The sequence below is a fragment of the Balaenoptera borealis genome (genome assembly GCF_965194805.1).
Source record: "Balaenoptera borealis genome assembly, chromosome: 3".
Taxonomy (NCBI): domain Eukaryota; kingdom Metazoa; phylum Chordata; class Mammalia; order Artiodactyla; family Balaenopteridae; genus Balaenoptera; species Balaenoptera borealis.
In genome coordinates this window covers 101,115,266-101,135,881 of record NC_138866.1, presented here as the reverse complement: position 1 = coordinate 101,135,881, position 20,616 = coordinate 101,115,266, and the positions used below count along the sequence as shown (strand labels likewise).

The following is a 20,616-nucleotide window of genomic DNA, read 5'->3' as shown; positions in this document are numbered from 1 at the left end:
GGAGGTAGTTATTAACTAGGCAGTAAAACAAAAGAAAAACTGTCTTCCTGAGGCAGGGGGTGGGGAGGACTACATTTGGGTTCCAATCTTCCCCCATTCAACCAAGAATAAAAATCATGTTCACATAATTTTGGGGGGAAGAAATGTTAAATTACTGCCAATTTTGCAGAAATAAAATGCTTCATTCTTACGTCGTTATACGACCGTTTCCTTTTCATCGATAACATTTTGTTCTTCTAAAAGAGCATTGATATGTCCATTTAAATATCACTCTAAAGAATAAGATCAAAGACAGATTTATGCCGAGGGTTGCATTTGGAACAGAAGCCTCTCATGTAGAGCAGTTCACTCTGAGGTGCAACTCATCTTGGTTTCTTAGAATTAGCGCTTTTCCTCTCCTCTGTTTTCTTACTTGCTATTTGGTTTGCTTTTCTCTTCCAGTTACCACATGGGACTGATGAAAACTGGCTTCAAAAGCTGTATAATAATTTTGTCAACAAGAACACTTTGTTTGAAAAACCCAGAATGTCAAACACATCCTTTATCATCCAGCACTTTGCTGATAAGGTACAGTGAGAGTTTGGAGCAGTGCTGTCTGCCCCTGGCCCACAGCTGTCTCCTGGGAGGAGCAAGCAGGCCAGGGACTTTGCTGGTCAGAACCATCATGCTTATTTAGCACGTAGCTTTGATGAAGGATACCTGTGTGTATGCGTGCGTGTGTGAGCGTAACAGTTCTTAATTTGTCTTTATCGCAAAATATATGCGTTTCAATTGTACTGCTTTAAAGATAAACGTGTTGCCAATGGACCTCATTTCTGATTTGGGGCTTATTGTGAGTTCATTAACCTTTTTTTTTAAAATTTATTTTTATTTATTTTTTTCATTAACCTTTTATCAGTTTATTTTCTCCGTGAAATTGCTATAATCAAGACAGCATAGTTGTTTCCTACATTGAAAGGAATATCTTTTTGCTGACCCTTTCCTTTCTTATTGTCATAATATATTTTTACATTGGTAACAAAGACTGACTCAAGATGATGGGTTTTCTCTTTTTTTTTTTTTTGTTTGTTTGTTTTTGTTTTGTTTTGTTTTTGTTTCCAATATGATTTATTTATTTTTAAAAAAAATTTTTTTAAACATCTTTATTGAAGTATAATTGCTTCACAATGGTGTGTTAGTTTCTGCTTTATAACAAAGTGAATCAGCTACACATACACACACGTTCCCATATCTCCTCCCTCCTGCATCTCCCTCCCTCCCACCCTCCCCATCCCACCCCGATGGGTTTTCTAAGTGATCTTTATTTTCTTTATATGTCTCCAATTTCTTACGAAGAAAATGTTTAGTAAAAAAAAAATTTTTTAATGAAATTACAGAAAGCTTAGGAAACGGAAGGAAAAAAAAAAAGAAAATGTACCACAACCACCTGCCCTAAACATGCTTTCTCATCTTGCTTTCCTTCCGTATGGAAACTCCTGCCCTCTGTGTTATTGCCGGGTTGGGTGTTACTCCAGTGGCTTGGCCGGCGCCTGGGGATCACGGGGACGGCCTGTGCTTGCCTGTCCTAGAGGCTGTTGCTGGGGGTCGGTCTGCTGGTTGTGCCTGAGTGACCACGGGGACACTGGAGGGACAGCCAGCCAGACAGCTGTAATCACCTTTGTGGGCCAGAGGAGCAGAGTTAAACATGATCGCCTGTTAGCGCTTAGAGTTTTTCAGATAGGCTCCTGAAGAGATGCACATGAAATGAGTGATGATATATCAAGTTCTAGTTTCTAGTTGTGGTCCTTTTATAATTTCACAGTTGTGATCCCAAGGGAAAAAAAAAGGATCAGACTTCAGGTAAAGCACATATGGGATTTACTTCAAGAGACCCTCTCTACAGTACGTGGTTTCTGTACGTTCAATTCTTGTCACCTGGCGCTTCCAAGAAGACCCTCTTAAAAGAACTAACAGTGCAGCATTCTGTGTGTACTATGGATTGGTGAGAAGAAACCATACACACCGTAGGGTCAGCTTAGGTTCTCAATTTCACTAGCCAAGGAAATAAAATTGTTTTGAGAGCGAGGCAGCTGTGCTTAGATGCAGAAAATCAGCACACTTTGCCATGGTCCCCAGTGCCCCCAACAGAGGCACTCAGGTACCTGTGACCCTGTCCCTGCAGACAGTCTCCTGGGATCGGGAAGGCTCTATATTTGTCACACCTTTGCTCGTTTATACTAGTGGCTCACACACCAGCCTGGAAGAATTTATACAACAGTCCATGTGCTGTACTCACAAGGGCGTGTTTCCAGACAGCCAGCGTTCCTGGTTCATAACCCGAACTGTGCACCAGGAAGGACACTTTCCTACCCAGGGGACAAAGCAGAGTCCTTGCCCTGGGGTCCCTGAACACCCTCTCTGCCTCCATATTCCAGCACCCCTGGAAGCCTGTTTGTTCACAGTTTGTAAATTTTTATTTTTTTATTTATGAAGAATATATATCACATTTTAAAATATATAGTCCAGAGATTTGGCTATTGTAAATAGTGCTGCAGAGGACATAGGGGTGCATGTATCTTTTTGAATTCGCGTTTTTGTTTTCTTCAGATATATACCCAGGAGTGGAATTGCTGGATCAAATGTTGGTTCTATTTTTGAGGACTCTCTATACTATTTTCCATAGTGGCTGCACCAATTTACATTCCCACCAATAGTGCAGGAGGGTCCCCTTTTCTCCACACCCTCACCAACACTTGTTATGTGTGGTCTTGTTGACTTTATCCATTCTGACAGGTGTGAGGTGATATCTCTTTGTGGTTTTGGTTTGCATTTGCTTGATGATTAATGATGTTGAGCATCTTTTCATGTGCCTGTTGGCTATCTGTCTTCTTTGGAAAAATGTTTATTCAGATCCTCTGTCCATTTTTTAATAGGGTTGTTTCTTTTTTTGGAGATGAGTTGTAGGAGTTCTTAATATATTTTGGATATTAATCCCTTATTAGATATATCATTTGCAAATAATTTCTCTCATGCAATAGGTGGCCTTTTCGTTTTGTTGATAGTTTCCTTCACTGTGCAAAAGCTTTTTAGTTTGATGCAGTCCCATTTGTTTATTTTTGCTTTCGTTTCCCTTGCCTGAGGAGACATTTATGAAAAAGTATTACTAAGACCGATGTCAAAGAGCATACTGCCTATGTTTTTTTTTAGAAGTTTTATGATTTCAGGTCTTACATTTAACTCTTTAATCCTGTCTGGAAACACGCCCTTGTGAGTACAGCACATGGATTGTTGTATAAATTCTTCCAGGCTGGTGTGTGAGCCACTAGTACAAATGAGCAAAGGTGTAACAAATAGAGAGCCTTCCCGATCCCAGGAGACTGTTTGCAGGGACAGGGTCGCAGGTACCTGAGTGCCTCTGTTGGGGGCACTGGGGACCATGGCAAACTGTGCTGATTTTCTGCATCTAAGCACAGCTGCCTCGCTCTCAAAACAATTTTATTTCCTTGGCTAATGAAATTGAGAACCTAAGCTGACCCTACAGTGTGTATGGTTTCTTCTCACCAATCCATAGTACACACAGAATGCTGCACTGTTAGTTCTTTTAAGAGGATCTTCTTGGAAGTGCCAGGTGACAAGAATTAAACATACAGAAACCATGTACTATAGAGAGGGTCTCTTGAAGTGAATCCCATATGTGCTTTACATGAAGTCTGATCCTTTTTTTTCCCTTGGGATCACAACTGTGAAATTATAAAGGACCACAACTAGAAAATATAACTTGATATATCATCACTCATTTCATGTGCATCTCTTCAGGAGCCTATCTGAAAAACTCTAAGCGCTAAAAGGTGATCACATTTAACTCTTTAATATTTATTTATTTATTTATTTGGCTGTGCCAGGTCTTAGTTGTGGCAGGCCGGCTGCTTAGTTGTGGCATGCGAACTGTTAGTTGCAGCATGCATGTGGGATCTAGTTCCCTGACCAGGGATTGAACCCAGGCCCCCTGCATTGGGAGCGTGGAGTCTTAACCACTGGACCACCAGGAAAGTCCCTGAAATTTATTTTTGTGCATGGTGTGGGAGTAGTCCAGTTTGATTCTTTTCGTGTAGCTGTCTAGTTTTCCTGGCACCACTTATTGAAGAGGCTGTCTTTTCCCCCACTATATACTCTTGCCTCCTTTGTTGTAGATTAATTGCCCATAAAAGTGTGGGTTCTTTTCTGGGCTCTCTGTTCTGTTCTATTGATTTATGTGTCTGTCTTTATGCCAGTACAATACTGTTTTGATGACTGTAGCTTTGTGATTAGCCAGAGATTTGAATGTTTAAGCAGCCACCCTGGATATGTTGTTTGAGGGATTTGAGAAGCCTTATGAATCAGAAAGGGCTGCATAGAGGGTTTTTCTAAGCCAAATTCAATCAGGGCAAACACTGACCCACTCTAAACCTGACTCTAAGGGTTTTGTGGTCCTGGAAGGTTTTGTGATCAGCTGGTCAGTTTTTCTTTCCTTTCTACCACATTAATGCTGATTCAGGAAAACATTTCTGTTTGAACTCAAAGGACACCACTGAGCTTTTTTCCTCCTCCTGGTGGCTTCAAAGGCAAAGGGAACCCTAAGCCAGGTCTTCTTGTATTAGCTGCACATGTTACAGGGAACAGTCAGTCACCTGTGGCCAGGGGGGAACTAATGGGTGAGTGTAGAGTGACCAGCGGCCAGTGAGAAGTCCAGGCAGTGGGAGAGCCTGGCGCTTTGCATCAGATGACATATTCCCAGCTTTCTAAGCTTTCTGTATTGGTGTTGCTGTGACAAACAGAAACTGAGTCTCTTTTTAAAACATTGCCTTTATAGCCCCTTCATTAATCTTTCTTTAAAAGAAAGATTTAAAAAGAAAAGAAACCTGTGGTACTTAGACGCTGTCTGCATTTGCCTCTTTGGAACTAATTCCTTTCTTTGCATAGGTAGAGTATAAATGTGAAGGTTTCCTTGAGAAGAACAGAGACACCGTCTATGACATGCTGGTTGAAATCCTGAGAGCCAGCAAGGTTTGTAAAGTCCTAAGAGGTAGTTAATGTTATTCATTGTGTACTTGATGTGGATCTAGCTGTGTTTCAGGAAAGAGTAAGAAGTGTGTGTGTGTGTTAACTGTCTTGTAGCAGCGAATTGTAGCTCCTACATACAAAAAATGACTATTTCGGAATTGGCACTAAAATATGTTTCTAGCTTCTGAAAGCATGCAAATTTCCACTATATGCAAAATCAGAAATCAAATATGCAGATGACAGAGATGAAGAACAGATAATACAATCATTTAAAGAATCATAATTCACATGTTATTCATTCACTCACTTATACAGCACTTATCATGTGCCAAGCACTGTCCTAGATTCTGGGGATGCAGCAGTGAACAGGGCAGACAGGGTTCCTGCTCTCATGGAGCTCACGTCCCAGAGGGAGCAACATACCTTACACGTGAAAGCAAGCAATGGTAGGTAGTGCTAAGTAAGTGCTCAGAGAAAACCAAAGCAAGACAGAGTGCTGCTCTGCATATGTGAGCTCCTTGAATCCACGGTTCTGTATGATGAAGTGTCACCATAAGAGTGACTTCTGGCTTTTTCTTTTCCTCCTTAAACATTTCTTTCAGTTTAAGAATTTTAAGAATTCGAATTCTTAAAATATGAGAAAAAGGATATTTCATACACAGTCCTTCATTTTTTGTGAAGATTTGGTTATCATATTTATTTTCCTTCTTTTAGAAGGTCCCCAGTCCTTTGCTGATGCTCAAGTATTTTTTTTTCTCTTTTTTTAAAATTTTATTTTATTGGAGTATAATTGCTTTACAATGTTGTGTTAGTTTCTGCTGCACAGTGAAGTGAATCAGCTATAAGTATACATATATCCCCTCCCTCTTAGACCTCCCTCCCTACCCATCCCACCCATCTAGGTCATCACAGAGCACCAGATGCTCAAGTATTTTGACAGTTTCCCAAATGAGCCTGAGCACTTCCCACTAATGGTCATAAGTAAATCACAGGCCATGGCAACTTCAGTTATTAAAATTGATTTATGACAGAAATAGCCTGTATTTGTGTACAAAATTAGTTGACGTATTTCACCAATTGTTTACCTGGGGTCCAGTCTGGAAGAGGGACACAGATCGTGGTGAAGCACAGATGGGTCTCTGCACTAAGCCCACAAGCTGTCAGAGGCCTGGGAATTTCAGATTCACTTGTTCCACAGGGGCTACAGGATGCATCAGGCAGGAATTCTCCCCCAAAAAAGATTTTCAGTGTCTGATTTAAAAGAAGAAAATACGACGTCTTCTCCAAGAGAGAAGATAAGACATTTAAAGAAATAAGTGATGCAAGGTAGAAAGTAGTGAGTGTCTTAAAAGAGGTACAGACCAAAGATTAAGATAACTGAGAGGAAGTTGGGATTAATTCGCACTGGGACACCAGGGAAGTTATTGTGAAGGGGGTGGGGCTAGAAAATATTATAATAGCACCTTGAGTAATGGGTAGGGTTTGGATCTGCAGGGATGAGAACGTGGGGTTAGGAGGGAGGAGATTCCAAGTGCAGAAGCAACGTGAGCCAAGGCACAGAGGGAGGAAGAGTAAATGCTTCTCCTATTCTGACACTTGGAGTGATACCCACATACAGACATTCACATGGTTTCCTTTCTGCTCCCATTCCTGGGAAAGAAACCGTCAGTCATCCCAAGCGAGGACGACCCCCTTGTGGAACTGAGATTTGGCCAAGATTGTTACTTTACCCCCCACTGGTTTAGACGGGGTTGTTGTGACCATTTCCTTGATCGTTCCAGCTGAGGACTGTGGGCGAATACTTTTGACATTGAAACCTTCTTTGTTCTTCCCAGTTTCATCTCTGTGCCAACTTTTTTCAAGAAAATCCGGTTCCTTCTTCACCTTTCGGTTCAGCGATCACAGTTAAATCTGCAAAGCCAGTCATCAAGCCAAACAACAAGCATTTCCGGAGCACCGTGGGGAGCAAGGTACTGAGAGAGTTTTCTGAGGGCGAGGGGGCTGAGGGCGGGGAGCCAGGGGTGGGTGGGACCCATTCCGGGCCTGGACACGGGCACTGGGTTTCTTCAAATCTATTAATATAAATGCACATGCAAAGAAAAGTAGTCGTTCATCATCATAGTGCCTCAACCTCTAAGGCTACACACATCTGAGCAAACCATATGTTTTCACAGTAACCCGAGTCACTAAAGTCCTTTGCTGTTTGGGAGTATTGGACGGAGAACTGCTCTGTCCACAAGAGCAGGATATGCTGATAAACCCAGTCACAGACTAAAACCTTTCATAATAGATGTTTATGCATGAAGTTAACTTTTCCTCTTCTTGAGTAACTTATCAAGGTTGGACTTTTTTTTTTTTTTTTAACATCTTTATTGGAGTATAATTGCTTTACAATAAGGTTGGACCTTTTTTTTTTTCCCTTTTAACCTGGATCTAAGCATTAAATTTCAGCACGATGTTTGTCACCTGACCTTGTTTCCTAGTTCCGCAGCTCTCTGTACTTGCTCATGGAGACCCTCAATGCCACCATGCCCCACTACGTTCGATGCATCAAACCAAATGATGAGAAATTGCCCTTTGAGTAAGTGTTCTTCTGCAACAGAGGGGGTAAGAAACAATGAGGAAACGGTTCCCGTCGTGATGTTGGAGAATTTGCTTGCAATTGTCGTGAACTTTACTGTTTCTGGGTTTTTAAATGATTCAAAACAAGCCTGCCCTCTACGTATAAGGTTAGCACAACCCCTCTGGCTAAGCCGTCTCATCTCCGGGATTAAGCAAAAGGGTTAGATTTGAAAGAATTATTCTACAGCTAAAGCTTACGCAACTGAGAAAGCCAGAACATTTTCCTTGATGGTAAGAATTTGTATGTGTTTGCAGGAGAAATGCTGTAGAGGGGACTGAAGTTTTGTCTTCCAACGTGCCTTGAGGCCTTACTTAGACTTGTTCTCTGGGGCCCCAGGGAGAAGGCCCAGACCCACGAGTGGAAGTTGTAGAGAGCCTCTTAGCTGACTCCACCTGAGAGGTGTCTAAGGCAGTGGTCTGTCTGGAGGTGGTGACTGTGTCTGTGTGTCCTCAGAGGGTCAGGCCTAAGCCAGAGGGCCACCTGTGGGGTGTCTTATAAAGGGAACTCAGCAACAAGTAGGCGCTGGGACGGGTGAGCTTGGACAGTTCTTCCACTCTGGTTGCCATTCGAAGCTCAACCCAAAGGCCATTTCCCCACAAGGCTTCTCCCTGTTGCCTCCCTCAGTCAGAATCAGCTGCTCCTTTCCCCGTGTCCTCAGTGAAGCTTTCTGAACTGTTTCACAGAGGTGCCATCTTCATTTGACATGCAACACATATTTATTAAGTATCTGCTGGGCTTGGGGATTACACAGGCAGATCCTGTTGCCCAGGAGCTCACAGTTGGGGCAGGTCCGCTACACTGTTCACGGGCCTGTTTATCAACTGCGATGGCTTAACACATGATCAGATCGTCTTCTTTCAGGTTTGACTCCAAAAGAATTGTTCAGCAGCTGCGAGCCTGTGGCGTTTTAGAAACCATTCGCATTAGCGCACAGAGCTACCCTTCTAGGTACGTTGTCAGTTCCTTGTTTGGGGGGAAAAGTGCCCAACTTCAGGTGTGTGCTGAGATCCAAGGGAGGGGCTGCCGCGTTTTCATCAGATATGTTCATAAGATGTCCCACTGTGCTGTGGGAAGGCCAGATGAACCAGCAGCATGTGGGACAGAGGCCACCGTCCCCGCCCTCACACCCCACCCTCATCTCTGCACTAGTGAGGGTCGCCCGCTGCCTCCCCAGTGCCCCTGAGAAAGGGAGTACCTGGAGGGGGAGACAGCTGTCGGAGCGGAACGTTAACAGGAAGCATCCAGGGAGCAAAACCGTCCAGGTGTGCTCAGGTGAGGTTTGTGGGCAGTGGGTCAAAGGTCAGGGTCATTGTCCCCAGAACAGTGGCAGGTAAGCCCTTGGGGTCCACACGCAGCATGCGTTTCCTCCGGCCCGCCTCCTTAGGTCTGCCTTGACTTTCCAGGTGGACGTACATCGAGTTCTACAGCCGCTTTGGGATCCTCATGACCAAGCAGGAGCTTTCATTCAGCGATAAAAAGGAGGTGTGCAAAGTGATTTTACACAGGCTCGTCCAGGTCAGTCCTGCTCTCTCCTGGAACCACGGGCTCGCAGACACCTTCCTCATCTCTGCCTCTGTCTCAGGGCTGTAACAGTCGTGAATGCCTAAACAGGAAGGAAACGTGCCCCGAGCGTCTGTGTGCTAAGGAGATCAGAGCAGACCTACTCATGGGGCATCATCTCCTAACAGCAGGAGTCACCTTGAGGGACCCGAATTCAAACCCTGGCCTCCAGCGCCACCGTGTCCTCCTGTCCTGCTGTGTTCTCCCACAGCCTAGGGAGCTTCTGCGGGCCAGGCTTACGTTACACAGTCAGCTAGACGGTCGCTGAGCCGGGGGTTCCAAGCATGGCCCTCGGTGTGGACTTAGAGGTTTGCTGAAGCCATGACTTGTGATGGAAAAGAGGTGGGGAAGCAGTGATGATGGCCAGGAAGGGGGTGGTGAAGAGAAGCCAAAGGAAGACAGAAACCAAGCCTTTCCAGGTGCCTCTGCTCTTCCGTGCAAACCACCTGTGAAAGGCTGGAGCTCCCGGGCAGCCCAGCCAACAACGCACACACCCCTTCCCACCCCACAGACGGATGCCTCGCCCTCAAGTCCATTTCTCCCCCAGAAGGAAGCTTTAAACAAACAAGGCAAAATATAAACTTCTAGGTCATAATCAGAGCTTTTCTGCTTTATGTCAAAGAGATGTCAGAATAACAATGTTGGTGGCATGTTTGGATCTCTAAACATCTTTTCCGAATACTACAGAAAATCTGAAAGATTTTGTTTCTGATTACGTCATTTTTCTCTTCCAGGATTCTAATCAGTACCAGTTCGGTAAAACCAAAATTTTCTTCAGAGCAGGGCAAGTGGCTTATTTAGAGAAACTCCGGTTGGATAAACTGAGGCAGGGTTGTGTTGTGATACAAAAGCACATCCGTGGCTGGCTCCAGAGAAAAAAATTCCTCCGAGAGAGACGAGCGGCCCTGATCATCCAGCAGTACTTCCGGGGTCAGCAAACCGTGAGGTATGTTGGAACCAAGAAGACGTGTGCCATCATATGGCTTTCTTCGCCATCACCTCGGGGGGCGGGGCCTCCTTTCTTCTGGGACCCAGGTGCAGATGCGTCCCCCGAGGTGGCTGTGAGCCTCCAGGTGAGATGGGTGTGTCCTCGGGGGCAGGTGGTGCTGACTGCCTGCTGTCCCCACGTGGCAGAGGTGACAACCAGGACCCTGAAGAGAGGAAGCCCTGATCAGCGTGCCGCTGAAGAGGGTCAGAGTTCCTGGTGAGACCAGGTAGAGGGGCTGGGCCGCTGGTCCATGGGAACTGAAAACGCCTCAAGTGATCAAGGTCCAAGTGAAGCCTCAGAGTAGAGACACCAGTGACCAGCCTACCTTGCAGGTGGTGGGGCAAACCACGCCTGAGGGGACCATGGCAAGGCTCTGCCCGCAGGCACTAAGCCCCTGGGTGGGGCTGCCTGAGTGGAGGGCAGTTCCGCCGGCCACGCCCACCCCGCCCCTCCTTGAGTTCTCCCAGGAGGCCATGCTGGCCTGGCCAGCAAGACGGGCGTCCCTCCTGGACAGCATTTTGTGGTTCTGTGTCTGCCCTGCCTCCCTCCTTCGCTTGCTCCGAGGGTAGTTGAGGGCGCAGGTGTTTAAGGGTCAGGCTGTGGGGCTCAGCCTCCCTCGTCCCAAGCTTGAGCCTGACCTCCAGCAGCATCTGGGCTTCTGCACGTGGCTGACACACCACAGCCTTCATCTCAGCACCCCCCAAACTGGACTCGCCGTTCCACCCCCCTACCCCCACCCCAGCCCGCTCTCCTCCCAGGCGACCATCTTACACAGAAACACAGCCAGCCTTGCCCTCCTGAGCCTCTGGTGTCAGTTAATAGCAGCAGTCTCCAGGGCAGGGAACTCCACAGTTAGCTTCTTCCCCAAACTCATGCTCCCTTTCCGTTTGGGAATCACCGTGGCCTGGGATTCTTTTCCCCGCTCGCCTCTTGTGTCTGTCCCGTTCGTTTCATTCCTGCGCCCCTGCCCTGGACGAGGCCTTCGTCATCGTTTGCCGTTCACTGTACAGCACAGCCCTCCACCTGCTGCCTGTCTCTCCCATCTTCCTAAAGCAGGGCCTGCCCTGCTCCTGCCGTGAATGCCTCCAGCGGCCCCTGTTTCCCACAGAAGAGCACTCAGGTTTCAACGTGGTATTCACGTCCCCCCATGGCCTGGATGCAGTTATAAGCATGGAAGCTCTGTGAGGACAGGGACCATGCTTGTCTGGTTCCCACTGCATCCATATGTAAGACCCAGCACAGTGACTGTCACATAGTAGGTGTTCTAGACATACATATATATATATATTTTTTTTTTTGTTTTTTGTTTTTTTTTTTTAAATAACAGATTGTCCCCATCTATCTTTCTTACCTCACAGACTACCAATCTTCTCCATGTATCTTATATTCTAGCAATTCCAGACAAATTCCCTTTCTCTGAATATTTCAGGCACTGTTAGGCCTTCACGCCTTCACTGGTCCCTTAGTCTGAAATGCCTTTTCCAGCCTTCACTGTCTACAGAGATCCTACTTTTCCATCAAGGCTGGCTGACATCTCAGCTCTTCCCAAGCAGAATGATATTTCAATAAGATCTCTCTTAGAGATCTTTTAGTAGTTATTTTACTTTTCTTCTTATCCCACTTGACCATTTCTGTCTGTTTCATGAGGTTGTAAACATTGAAGGTAAGAACTTTGTGTTCACCCCCCGTCCTTCAGATAGATCCTTCGAAAAACTTTTTCTGTTAAGGGCCAAATATTTGGGCTTCTGGGGTCATGTGGTTTCTCACACAGCTGTTAAACTCTGCCTTTGTAACGTGAAATCAGTCATGGGCCATTTGTAATTAATAGTTGCAGCTGCATTCCAACAAAAGTTGACAATAATAGGTGGGAGGCTGCAGATTTGGCCCCCAGGCCGTAGTTTTCCAACCCCTGATCTAGAGCCTCCAGCGTGATTTCCCACAAGAATGACTAGATGAATGAGCGAGTGCATTGCCAAAGCACAGTTGTGTTGTCACGGTTTCTGTGGGTATGTGAGTGACAGTGGGGTGATCGGCCTGAATGTGAAGAGTGTGGCAGTTCCCACGTGGTGCCCCGTTCCTGGAGCAGGTCCACATTCGGATCAGGGTGGAAAGGAGAGGTAATGACACTGATCTTGAGTAGACATTAGCATAAACCACTTACAGCGTTTAATGTGTAGATTTGCAAAACATTTGAATATGCCTTAGTTAAGAGGTGTTGCACAAGCTTGCTGCTCTGGAGTAGGTGTCAGTGCCCTGTGGGTAACAGATTTACTCTACATTCTTTTAAACCAAGGAAAGCTGTTACCGCCACAGCCTTAAAAGAAGCGTGGGCAGCCATAATCATTCAGAAGTACTGTCGTGCGTATCTTGTCCGCAATTTGTACCAACTGATTCGCGTGGCTGCCATCACCATCCAGGCCTACACCCGAGGATTCCTGGCGAGGAGGAGGTATCGAAAGGTGAGGCTTTCTGGGATGTGAATGTCTGTTCGTACATGTCCTCTACAGGTGGGATTTGGTTATTGTTTCAAAAGTCTAGGTAGGAGAAAACATTTGCAAACGATGCTACTGATGAGGGATTAATTTCCAAAATATACAAAAAAACTCATACAGCTTGATATCAAAACACCAACCCAATCAAAAAATGGGCAAAAGACCCAGATCGACATTTCACCAAAGAAGACATACAGATGGCCAATAGGCACATGAAAAGATGCTCAACATCGCTAATTATTAGAGGAATGCAAATCAAAACTACAATGAGGTATCACCTCACACCAGTCAGAATGGCCATCATTAAAAAGTCTATAAATAATAAATGCTGTAGAGGATGTGGTGAAAAAAGGAACCTTCCTACACTGTGGGAATGTAAATTGGTGCAGCCACTATGGAGAACAGTATGGAGGTTCCTTAAAAAATTAAAAATAGAGTTATCATATGATCCTTCAATCCCACTCCTGGGCATATATCCAGAGAAAACTCTAATTCGAAAAGATACATGCACCCCTATGTTCATAGCAGTGCTGTTTACAATAGGTAAGCCATGGAAGCAACCTAAATGTCTATCAGCAGAGGAATGGATAAAGAAGATGTGGTGTGTGTGTGTATATATATATGTGTATATATAGATACATATATATGTATATATATATGTATACATACAATGGAATATTACACAGCCATAAAAAAGAATGCAATAATGCCATTTGCAGCAACATGGATGGACCTCTAGATTATCATATTAAATGAAGTAAGTCAGACAGAGAAAGACAAATATCATATGACTTCAGTTATATGTGGAATCTTTAAAAATGATACAAATGAACTTACTTACAAAACAGAAATAGACTCACAGACATAGAAAACAAACTTAGGGTTAGTTACCAAAGGGGATAGCGGGAGGTGGATAGATAAATTAAGTTTGGTATTAACATATACACACTACTATATATAAAATAGATAAACAACAAGAACTTACTATATAGCACAGGGAACTATATACTCAATATCTTGTAATAACCTATAATGGAAAAGAATCTGAAAAAGAATATATATATAGGTATAACTGAATCACTTTGCTGTACCCTTGAAACTAACACAGCATTGTAAATAATTACAATTACTTACAATGTAAATAATTGTAATTTACAATGTAAAAAAGAATCTGAAAAAAGATGGGTAATGTGCTCTGTGGGTTGATTACAAGAAATTCATATTTTACCCTGTAGGAATATTTTGGTAGTTATATCTCCCAACATTGGAAGAGTTGATGAGAAAAACAGTAGAGACCCAGTTTGCATTTCACAAAATCTTGTTTTAAAGATGCTGGAGGAACACAAGGCTGTGATCCTTCAGAAGTATGCCCGGGCGTGGCTGGTCAGACGCAGATTCCAAAATATCCGACGATTTGTGATCAACATTCAGCTTACTTACAGAGTTCACCGTTTGCAGAAAAAGCTAGAAGACCAGGTAGGTGTTCCTAACGCATCTTTCATATTTACTTTTTCTAACAGATTTATTTTGTTCTGGGCCAGTTCCTTAGCTATGCTGTTGATGAAATAAAATTATTTTAAGGCAGGACAAGAAAAATTGAACATAAAATTTTCTCTGCCATTTGAGCCACAACCTTGTCCCCTTTAGCGTGCGTTGTGCATCTGCATTATATGTTAACTAGATCCTCTTAGAAGACACAGAAATGCCTACCCACCCCCTCCTCCCCCAAAAAGCAATTTCCTCCTGGTGCCAGCAAGGTAGCTGCTTAAGAGATAACTTTCCTTCCTTAATCCTGTAAAGGGTCACAGTGATCCACTACTTGTCTTGTTGGACTATGTAAACTGTCAATATATTACTTTGACGTATAGCGCTTTGTCTTAAAAACTTATGTAACTGTGCTTTGACCTCTAACAGGTGGAACAGTGCTCAGAGCTTTCTGAAAGATTGTCTCCTGGGTTATAATCCTCAGGTTGGCTTGAATAAAATACTTTCTTTCTTTTTTAGATTGAATATTGATTAATTATTTTTTTTTGTCAACACTGTTAAGATTTATGCCCATGTTAGGAGGTTCAAACAGTTTACATGGACCAACTGAGCTAGGAAACAGAAGCGCACTGTGAAGGGCTGATACATATGGTTGTGTAGGTTGCACACTGCACAAGGGCACCTGCCCAAGAGAGCAAGTGGGGCTGAAATCCAGTCTGGCTTCACTTGCCAGCCCATGTGTCTCGGTATAAAGCTGTACTGCCTTGAGGCATGGGTGCCTTTTTCTAATTTGCACAAAGATGCTACCTGCATGCCAAGCCGTGCTCCCTCAGAGCTGCACTGGCCCAGAGAAGTTGCCGTTTTCTAACTTGCCCAGAGGCCCATGTGGTCTAGCTACAGCCCTGCCAAGTTTGGGAAGATTCCCCAAACCATTCGCATTGATAGGAAAAAACTTCATATACCCTCAGCCAGTGGGAGAGAGCTGTGGAATATGCAGTGTCCAGTTCTATGAAACTTACTCCTGCATCTGTCTCAAATAATACTGAGATTCTCCTACAATAAACTTTAAACTTAGCCCTAGGGGTCGTTGGTGAATGGATGAATGTGCAAACAAGAAACTTTAGGTTTTGATAAAGTTTCCCCTCCTTGTGCTCTTGTGCAGCAGGCCTGCCTGTTATATAGCTTGTGGAGAACAGCATTGAAAAACAGCCCTGGCCAAGAGGGAGCAGGGCCCGTGGGAGTCCCCACACTCCCTGAGCTCCTTTCTAGGTATTCATGTGCTTAGGGCTGCCATAACAAGCCAGCACAGACCGGGCGGCTTAAACAACAGACATTTATTTTCTCACAGTGCTGGAGGCTGAAAGTCCAAGATCAAGGTGTTGGCAGCGTTGGTCTCTTCCGAGGGGTTTCTCCTTGGCTTACACACGGTCTTCCTCTCCCTGTGTCTTCACATCATCTTCCCTCGGTGTGTGTCTGGGTCCTAATCTCTTCTTATAAGGACACCAGTCATACTGGATTGGGGCCCACCTGTATGACCTCGTTTTACCTAAATTACATCTTTAAAGACCCAATCTCTAAATACAGTGACGTTCTGAGGTACTGGTGGTTAGGACTTCAAGATGTGGATTTGGGGGAATGGAGGGGACACAGCTCAGCCCGCCGCATTAGGGGCTGTCCTGGAGCTCCAGGATTGGACTAAAAGAGCCACCCGCTCAGGAGGGCATTTGCCTGACCAGCTCTGCATCCCTATTTTCACTAGGTTGAAGATGCTCATCCATGCCATTGTAATGATAACTGTGGTCAGTGTAAATAAACCTCCGATTTAGATGAGACGTTGTGAGGAGCAAATGGAACAGCTTCTTTATTTTGGATGAACCCCTACGTATAGGATGTGTCTTTCCTCTAGAACAGAGAGAACCATGGGCTGGTGGAGAAGCTGACCAGCTTGGCTGCCCTTCAGGCCGGTGACGTGGAGAAGATTCAGAAACTGGAATCAGAGCTGGACAGAGCAGCCACCCACAGGCAGGATTACGAGGAGAAGGGGAAGAGGTACAAGGCTTCCGTGGAAGAGGTCTGTGCTGGAAGTGACTACGGGCCTAGGTTGTGAGTCATGCCGTGAAAGAGATCTCAGTGCACCATTTTCCCCACAGAGTAGACCTTCTGCAGAGCAAATCAGATTTTGCCATTGGCTTCCGTTACCAAAGAGAGCCTGCCTGCATCTTAAGGGAGGGGAGATCTGAGGCCTGGAGTCCGGGTGGGGGCAGAAGAGGAGGCTGAGGCTTCAAGAAGCACAATATAAGGTTTCCTCTTCCTTTCCACGTTTGTAAAGTGATGAAAGGCCTGAGAAAGAGCCCTGGTCAGGTGCTTCCCTCTCTTCCAGCATGACCTTGCTCTCCTGTCACCTGTCCACCTGGTGTGCATCCTGGAAGCATCGTCCCCAGAGCAGCAGTGCAAAGCATGGGCAGGTTTCCATCTCTGTGGTGTAGTAAAAAGAGCAGTAGACATAAAAACCAGATATCCCAGGCTCAGATCTTCTCTGTCTGGGCAACCTTGGACAAGTCACTTACCCTCTCTGAATTTTGGTTTCCTCATATGTAAAATGGGAATAACAAAAAGGGACTGACAGAATTACTGTGAAGATAAAATTGTCAGATAAAATAATTTAGCCAAGTGACTGTCGTAGAGCCCTGCAAAAGCGTGAACTGCTGTTTTCTAAGCAGGTGGTCTTTATTACCGTCCGTTCTGCACCTTCTGAAGTGCCACAGCACCCACCGTAGTGGCACCCTGGAGCCCCAGGGCATCCCTCTGCCCTCCCCACGACCACATGCCTGTCTGCCCTGACACGGCTGCTGGCATCCCCCTCACTGCCAGTCACCAGCCATGAGCACCCAGGGGCCCCCGGCTGCCAGCCCAGCAGGCACTTGACAAGAGAACTTAGGTCGTGATCACACATCCTTCCTGAGTCTCAGTGTGAATCCACTTTATATCATAAATTTCTTATATTAAGTATATACATACCCTGGCCAAGAAAAAGAGAAGTTTCCTTGACTTTGGGAAGGCCTTGGATTTGGTTCTTTCTCCTTGATTTCAGCCATTTCTGGGCGAGGCTGGGAACTAGTGTCTGTTGAAGTCACATGGAGCCCTTGCATGTGGAGCTAAACACAGCGTCTTGCAGTGGGCTGGTGCCGGCTGTTACCTATGGATGGGAGCCGAGACCAAAAAATGCTAATTTAAAAATATACAGGCAGTGGTGACAAAACTCAAAGCGAGGTTTTCAAAAAAGCATTTTTTTCTTCCCTTTGCTAGAAATTGGCAAAGCTTCAAAAGCGTAATTCAGAATTGGAAATACAAAAAGAACAAATACAGCTGAAGCTCCAAGAGAAGACTGAGGAGTTGAAAGGTAAAGCCCAAGGTGACCCGACACACATTCACCCGTTCACAAGTCCAGTCATTCAGGAAATAGGTACTGGGTGGGAACTGAGTTTCAGGCCGGACCAGGAGGCTCTGGTATAATGAGAAAACTTTCACTCCACAGAGGATAACTTTATTTAAATCGTGGCAACTGTACCCTACAGATTCATCCGGTTTATTTCCGTCTTTTGTCAGAGCACAGCCGTCCCTGTCTCAGAACCTCCTGGGCCATTTACAAAGTACCGATGGTTGGGCCATCAGCCTGGAGCTGTGATATCAGAAGATGGGGTGGGGGAGTATCTGTGGGTGGTGGTGGCAGGGATGGTTCAGTGTCTGTATTTTTTTAAACCTTGTAGTCATCCTGATGCATTGTCCAGGGCAGTGTTGGGATAATGTTTGTGGCTTACCAAGGATTTGCACTCAAATTTCAGCTCTGTCCAAGTTACTTAGTCTAAGTGGTACCCAGGTCCTCTGCCACTGTCCTGGCCCTGAACGAAGGGCCCTGCTTAGCACTGAGCTACATCAGCCCTGAGCTGTTAGATGCAGGCCCTTGGGACCAGCGGTATCACTTTCCTTTGGAGTGTGGAGCAGCCATCCTTAGCCTAGCTCTGTCCATCTGTACTTGTCCGACTCAAATTCTAATTGCAAGCCCTTGCTAAATCCCAGAAAAGGCAGCAGGAACATGAGCCTAGTGGTGCCTCACCAGGTAGTTTAAATCACCACACTGGATTATCTATCGTGTCCAGGAGCTATTCCTTAAGCTCCAGCGTGGGGGCAGGAGCGCAAGGGTTCAGGCCTGGGGATCTAGCACACACCTTAGGCCCAGCTGTTGGTGGATGTGCCAGCATCTGGAGCAGCACTAAGCCCTGGGGGTTCAGGTCAGAGTGCAGGAGAAGCACATGTCGGGAGGAGGAAGTAAACATCCTGAGACCTGGCCAGCAGAGCAGGCGGGGTGTTCAGGTGATGCCCAGGATGGGCATGACCTCCTGCTCCAGATACTGTGTGCCCTGCACCCTGTCTGTAAGGGCTGATGATGTGGGTGCTGGGGCCCACGTACGTGGCAGTGATGGACAGAGAGAGGTTAGAGGTCTGTGAGTAAACCTTGAACCCGAATTAGGGAAGGGCTTTTTAATTACAATCCATTCCTCTTGAGTGTTTGTCCTTTTTTCTAACTTCTTTAAGTGGAATTTCCCACAAAAAATTTTAAATTCCCACAGGTATGTCCTGAAAATTATATATTTGACAGCATTGACATGTTTGGGTGGGTAATTTTATAACTCCTTCTAAAAAGTGCCTGAAAGCTTTCACACCCCATGTTTATAAACTGCTTATCCTATGGGTCTCCCTACACATGGCAAACTGAGTTTTATGAAAGCACCAACTTCCACTTACTCTTGTGACGTGGGACTCAAGGATATTATCAAATGCTGTTTCCCCTTCTTGAGATTCCACCTTGGGCAAAATCTCATTGCTTTGGGGAAGAAAGTCCCATTTGGGCAGCCTCTTTAGCCCATTTGCAAATAGCCCAAGATGGTAAACACCAGAATTGAAGTCAATTCTGTGAATGAATTAAACATTGAAATTATACCAAATACGGTATCTTCTAAATTAAAGCTTAAGCATTTTCCCTAGTATTTTCTGGCTGACTCATGACATTCTGAAGCAGTCATTCTGATTCAGGGACGTTTTACACTGCATTAGACAAACTATTAAACTGTTGGCTTTTTTTTTTTTTTTTAAACAAAGTCATGTGGAGGATTACTATTGTCACCTCATCCCTGGGCTCCCCTCTGGGGCAGGACTCAGAAATGAGGTAGAACTCAAGGTCGAGGTGTCGGCTAAGCACATATTGGGCTGTCAGGCTTTGATGGGCTGCTGCATCTGTTAATCCTGCACCTGTTAATCCTGCACCCATTCTGAAGGGCACCTGTTGTGTGTGGACACATTGGGAACGTGGAGCTGTCCTAACCAGAGACTGTCTTGAACCCCAGTGATCGTTTCCCAGTGGTCAGGTGCCCACTTAACCTACACTTTGTGTTGGATTCTTGTATTTAAATGCAAGAGTGGCTTTTTAGACTTCCTCTTCCCCAGATGAAGACAGACACTTTATTATGTTCTTGGTTATCATGAATGAGTGATTCTCCACCAAGGCCCTTTTGTTCCCACCCCCCCATCCCCCGCCAGGGGACATTTGACGATGTCTGGAGACATTTTTGGTGTCACAGCTAGAGCAGACGTGCTACTGACCTCCAGTGGGTAGAAGCCAGGGATGCCAGTCAACATCCTACAATGAGCAGGGTGGCCCCCTCTCCACAGCAAAGAATTATCTAGCCCGAAGCATCAGTAGTGCTGAGCTTGAGAACCCCTATCATAAATTGATCATCTTCTTCCCAAAGGGTTTCTGTTTATTTTTAATAATAATATTTATTGTTTCAAAGCCAACATATCTATTTTAATAAAACAAATGGTATTCAGACCAATAAAAGTACTCTGAGTGAAACTATTTATAGATTCCAACACAACAAACTTGTGAGGGTTATTATTTTGAAACCCCCTTATCTATTTCTAACTTATAAAAAATGACAATTATACTCTCATCTTAAGTCCCATTAATCATAAATATCACATGATTATTCTTACATTCTCACTTTCTTAAATGTGACATGAAACAATCAAGGCATCGCTTTGCAGACATATTTCAAAGAGCATTCATTCTCTTTCACAGAAAAAATGGACAACCTCACCAAGCAGCTCTTTGATGATGTGCAGAAAGAAGAACGACAGAGAATGTATGAAACCTCATTTGCCTTAAAGCCACTGCTTTTTTCTCTCTCTGCTGTTTTCTGTTTTGCTTCTCAGCTTGCAGGTAGCAGATCACAGATACAGGAGAGCCGGGTGTGAATATTTTTAGGAAGTGAGAGACTGAGCTTTGTGAGAGCTAAGTGCCCAGCGTGCACCTCTCAGACACTGCACAGGTTCTGGAGTTGTGGGCACAGTGGACCTTTATTGCCAAGACAGTGAGAAGTTCAGAGACTGCC

The 20,616-nt window shown here is 45.0% G+C and overlaps 1 protein-coding gene across 3 annotated transcripts in view; it reads left to right on the top strand.

Moving 5' to 3' along the window:
- The window catches only part of MYO5C (myosin VC), a 111,324-nt gene that overhangs the window by 44,899 nt on the left and 45,809 nt on the right, over positions 1-20,616 (top strand). For all 3 annotated transcript variants that reach the window (XM_082387995.1, XM_082387994.1, XM_082387996.1), the window contains exons 13-24: positions 442-567; positions 4,939-5,022; positions 6,855-6,989; positions 7,503-7,600; positions 8,504-8,590; positions 9,046-9,157; positions 9,937-10,148; positions 12,484-12,649; positions 14,012-14,158; positions 16,074-16,238; positions 17,474-17,567; positions 20,304-20,367. In XM_082387995.1, the coding sequence (XP_082244121.1) occupies positions 442-567; positions 4,939-5,022; positions 6,855-6,989; positions 7,503-7,600; positions 8,504-8,590; positions 9,046-9,157; positions 9,937-10,148; positions 12,484-12,649; positions 14,012-14,158; positions 16,074-16,238; positions 17,474-17,567; positions 20,304-20,367 (1,490 nt within the window). The remainder of the gene's footprint in view (positions 1-441; positions 568-4,938; positions 5,023-6,854; positions 6,990-7,502; positions 7,601-8,503; positions 8,591-9,045; positions 9,158-9,936; positions 10,149-12,483; positions 12,650-14,011; positions 14,159-16,073; positions 16,239-17,473; positions 17,568-20,303; positions 20,368-20,616) is intronic.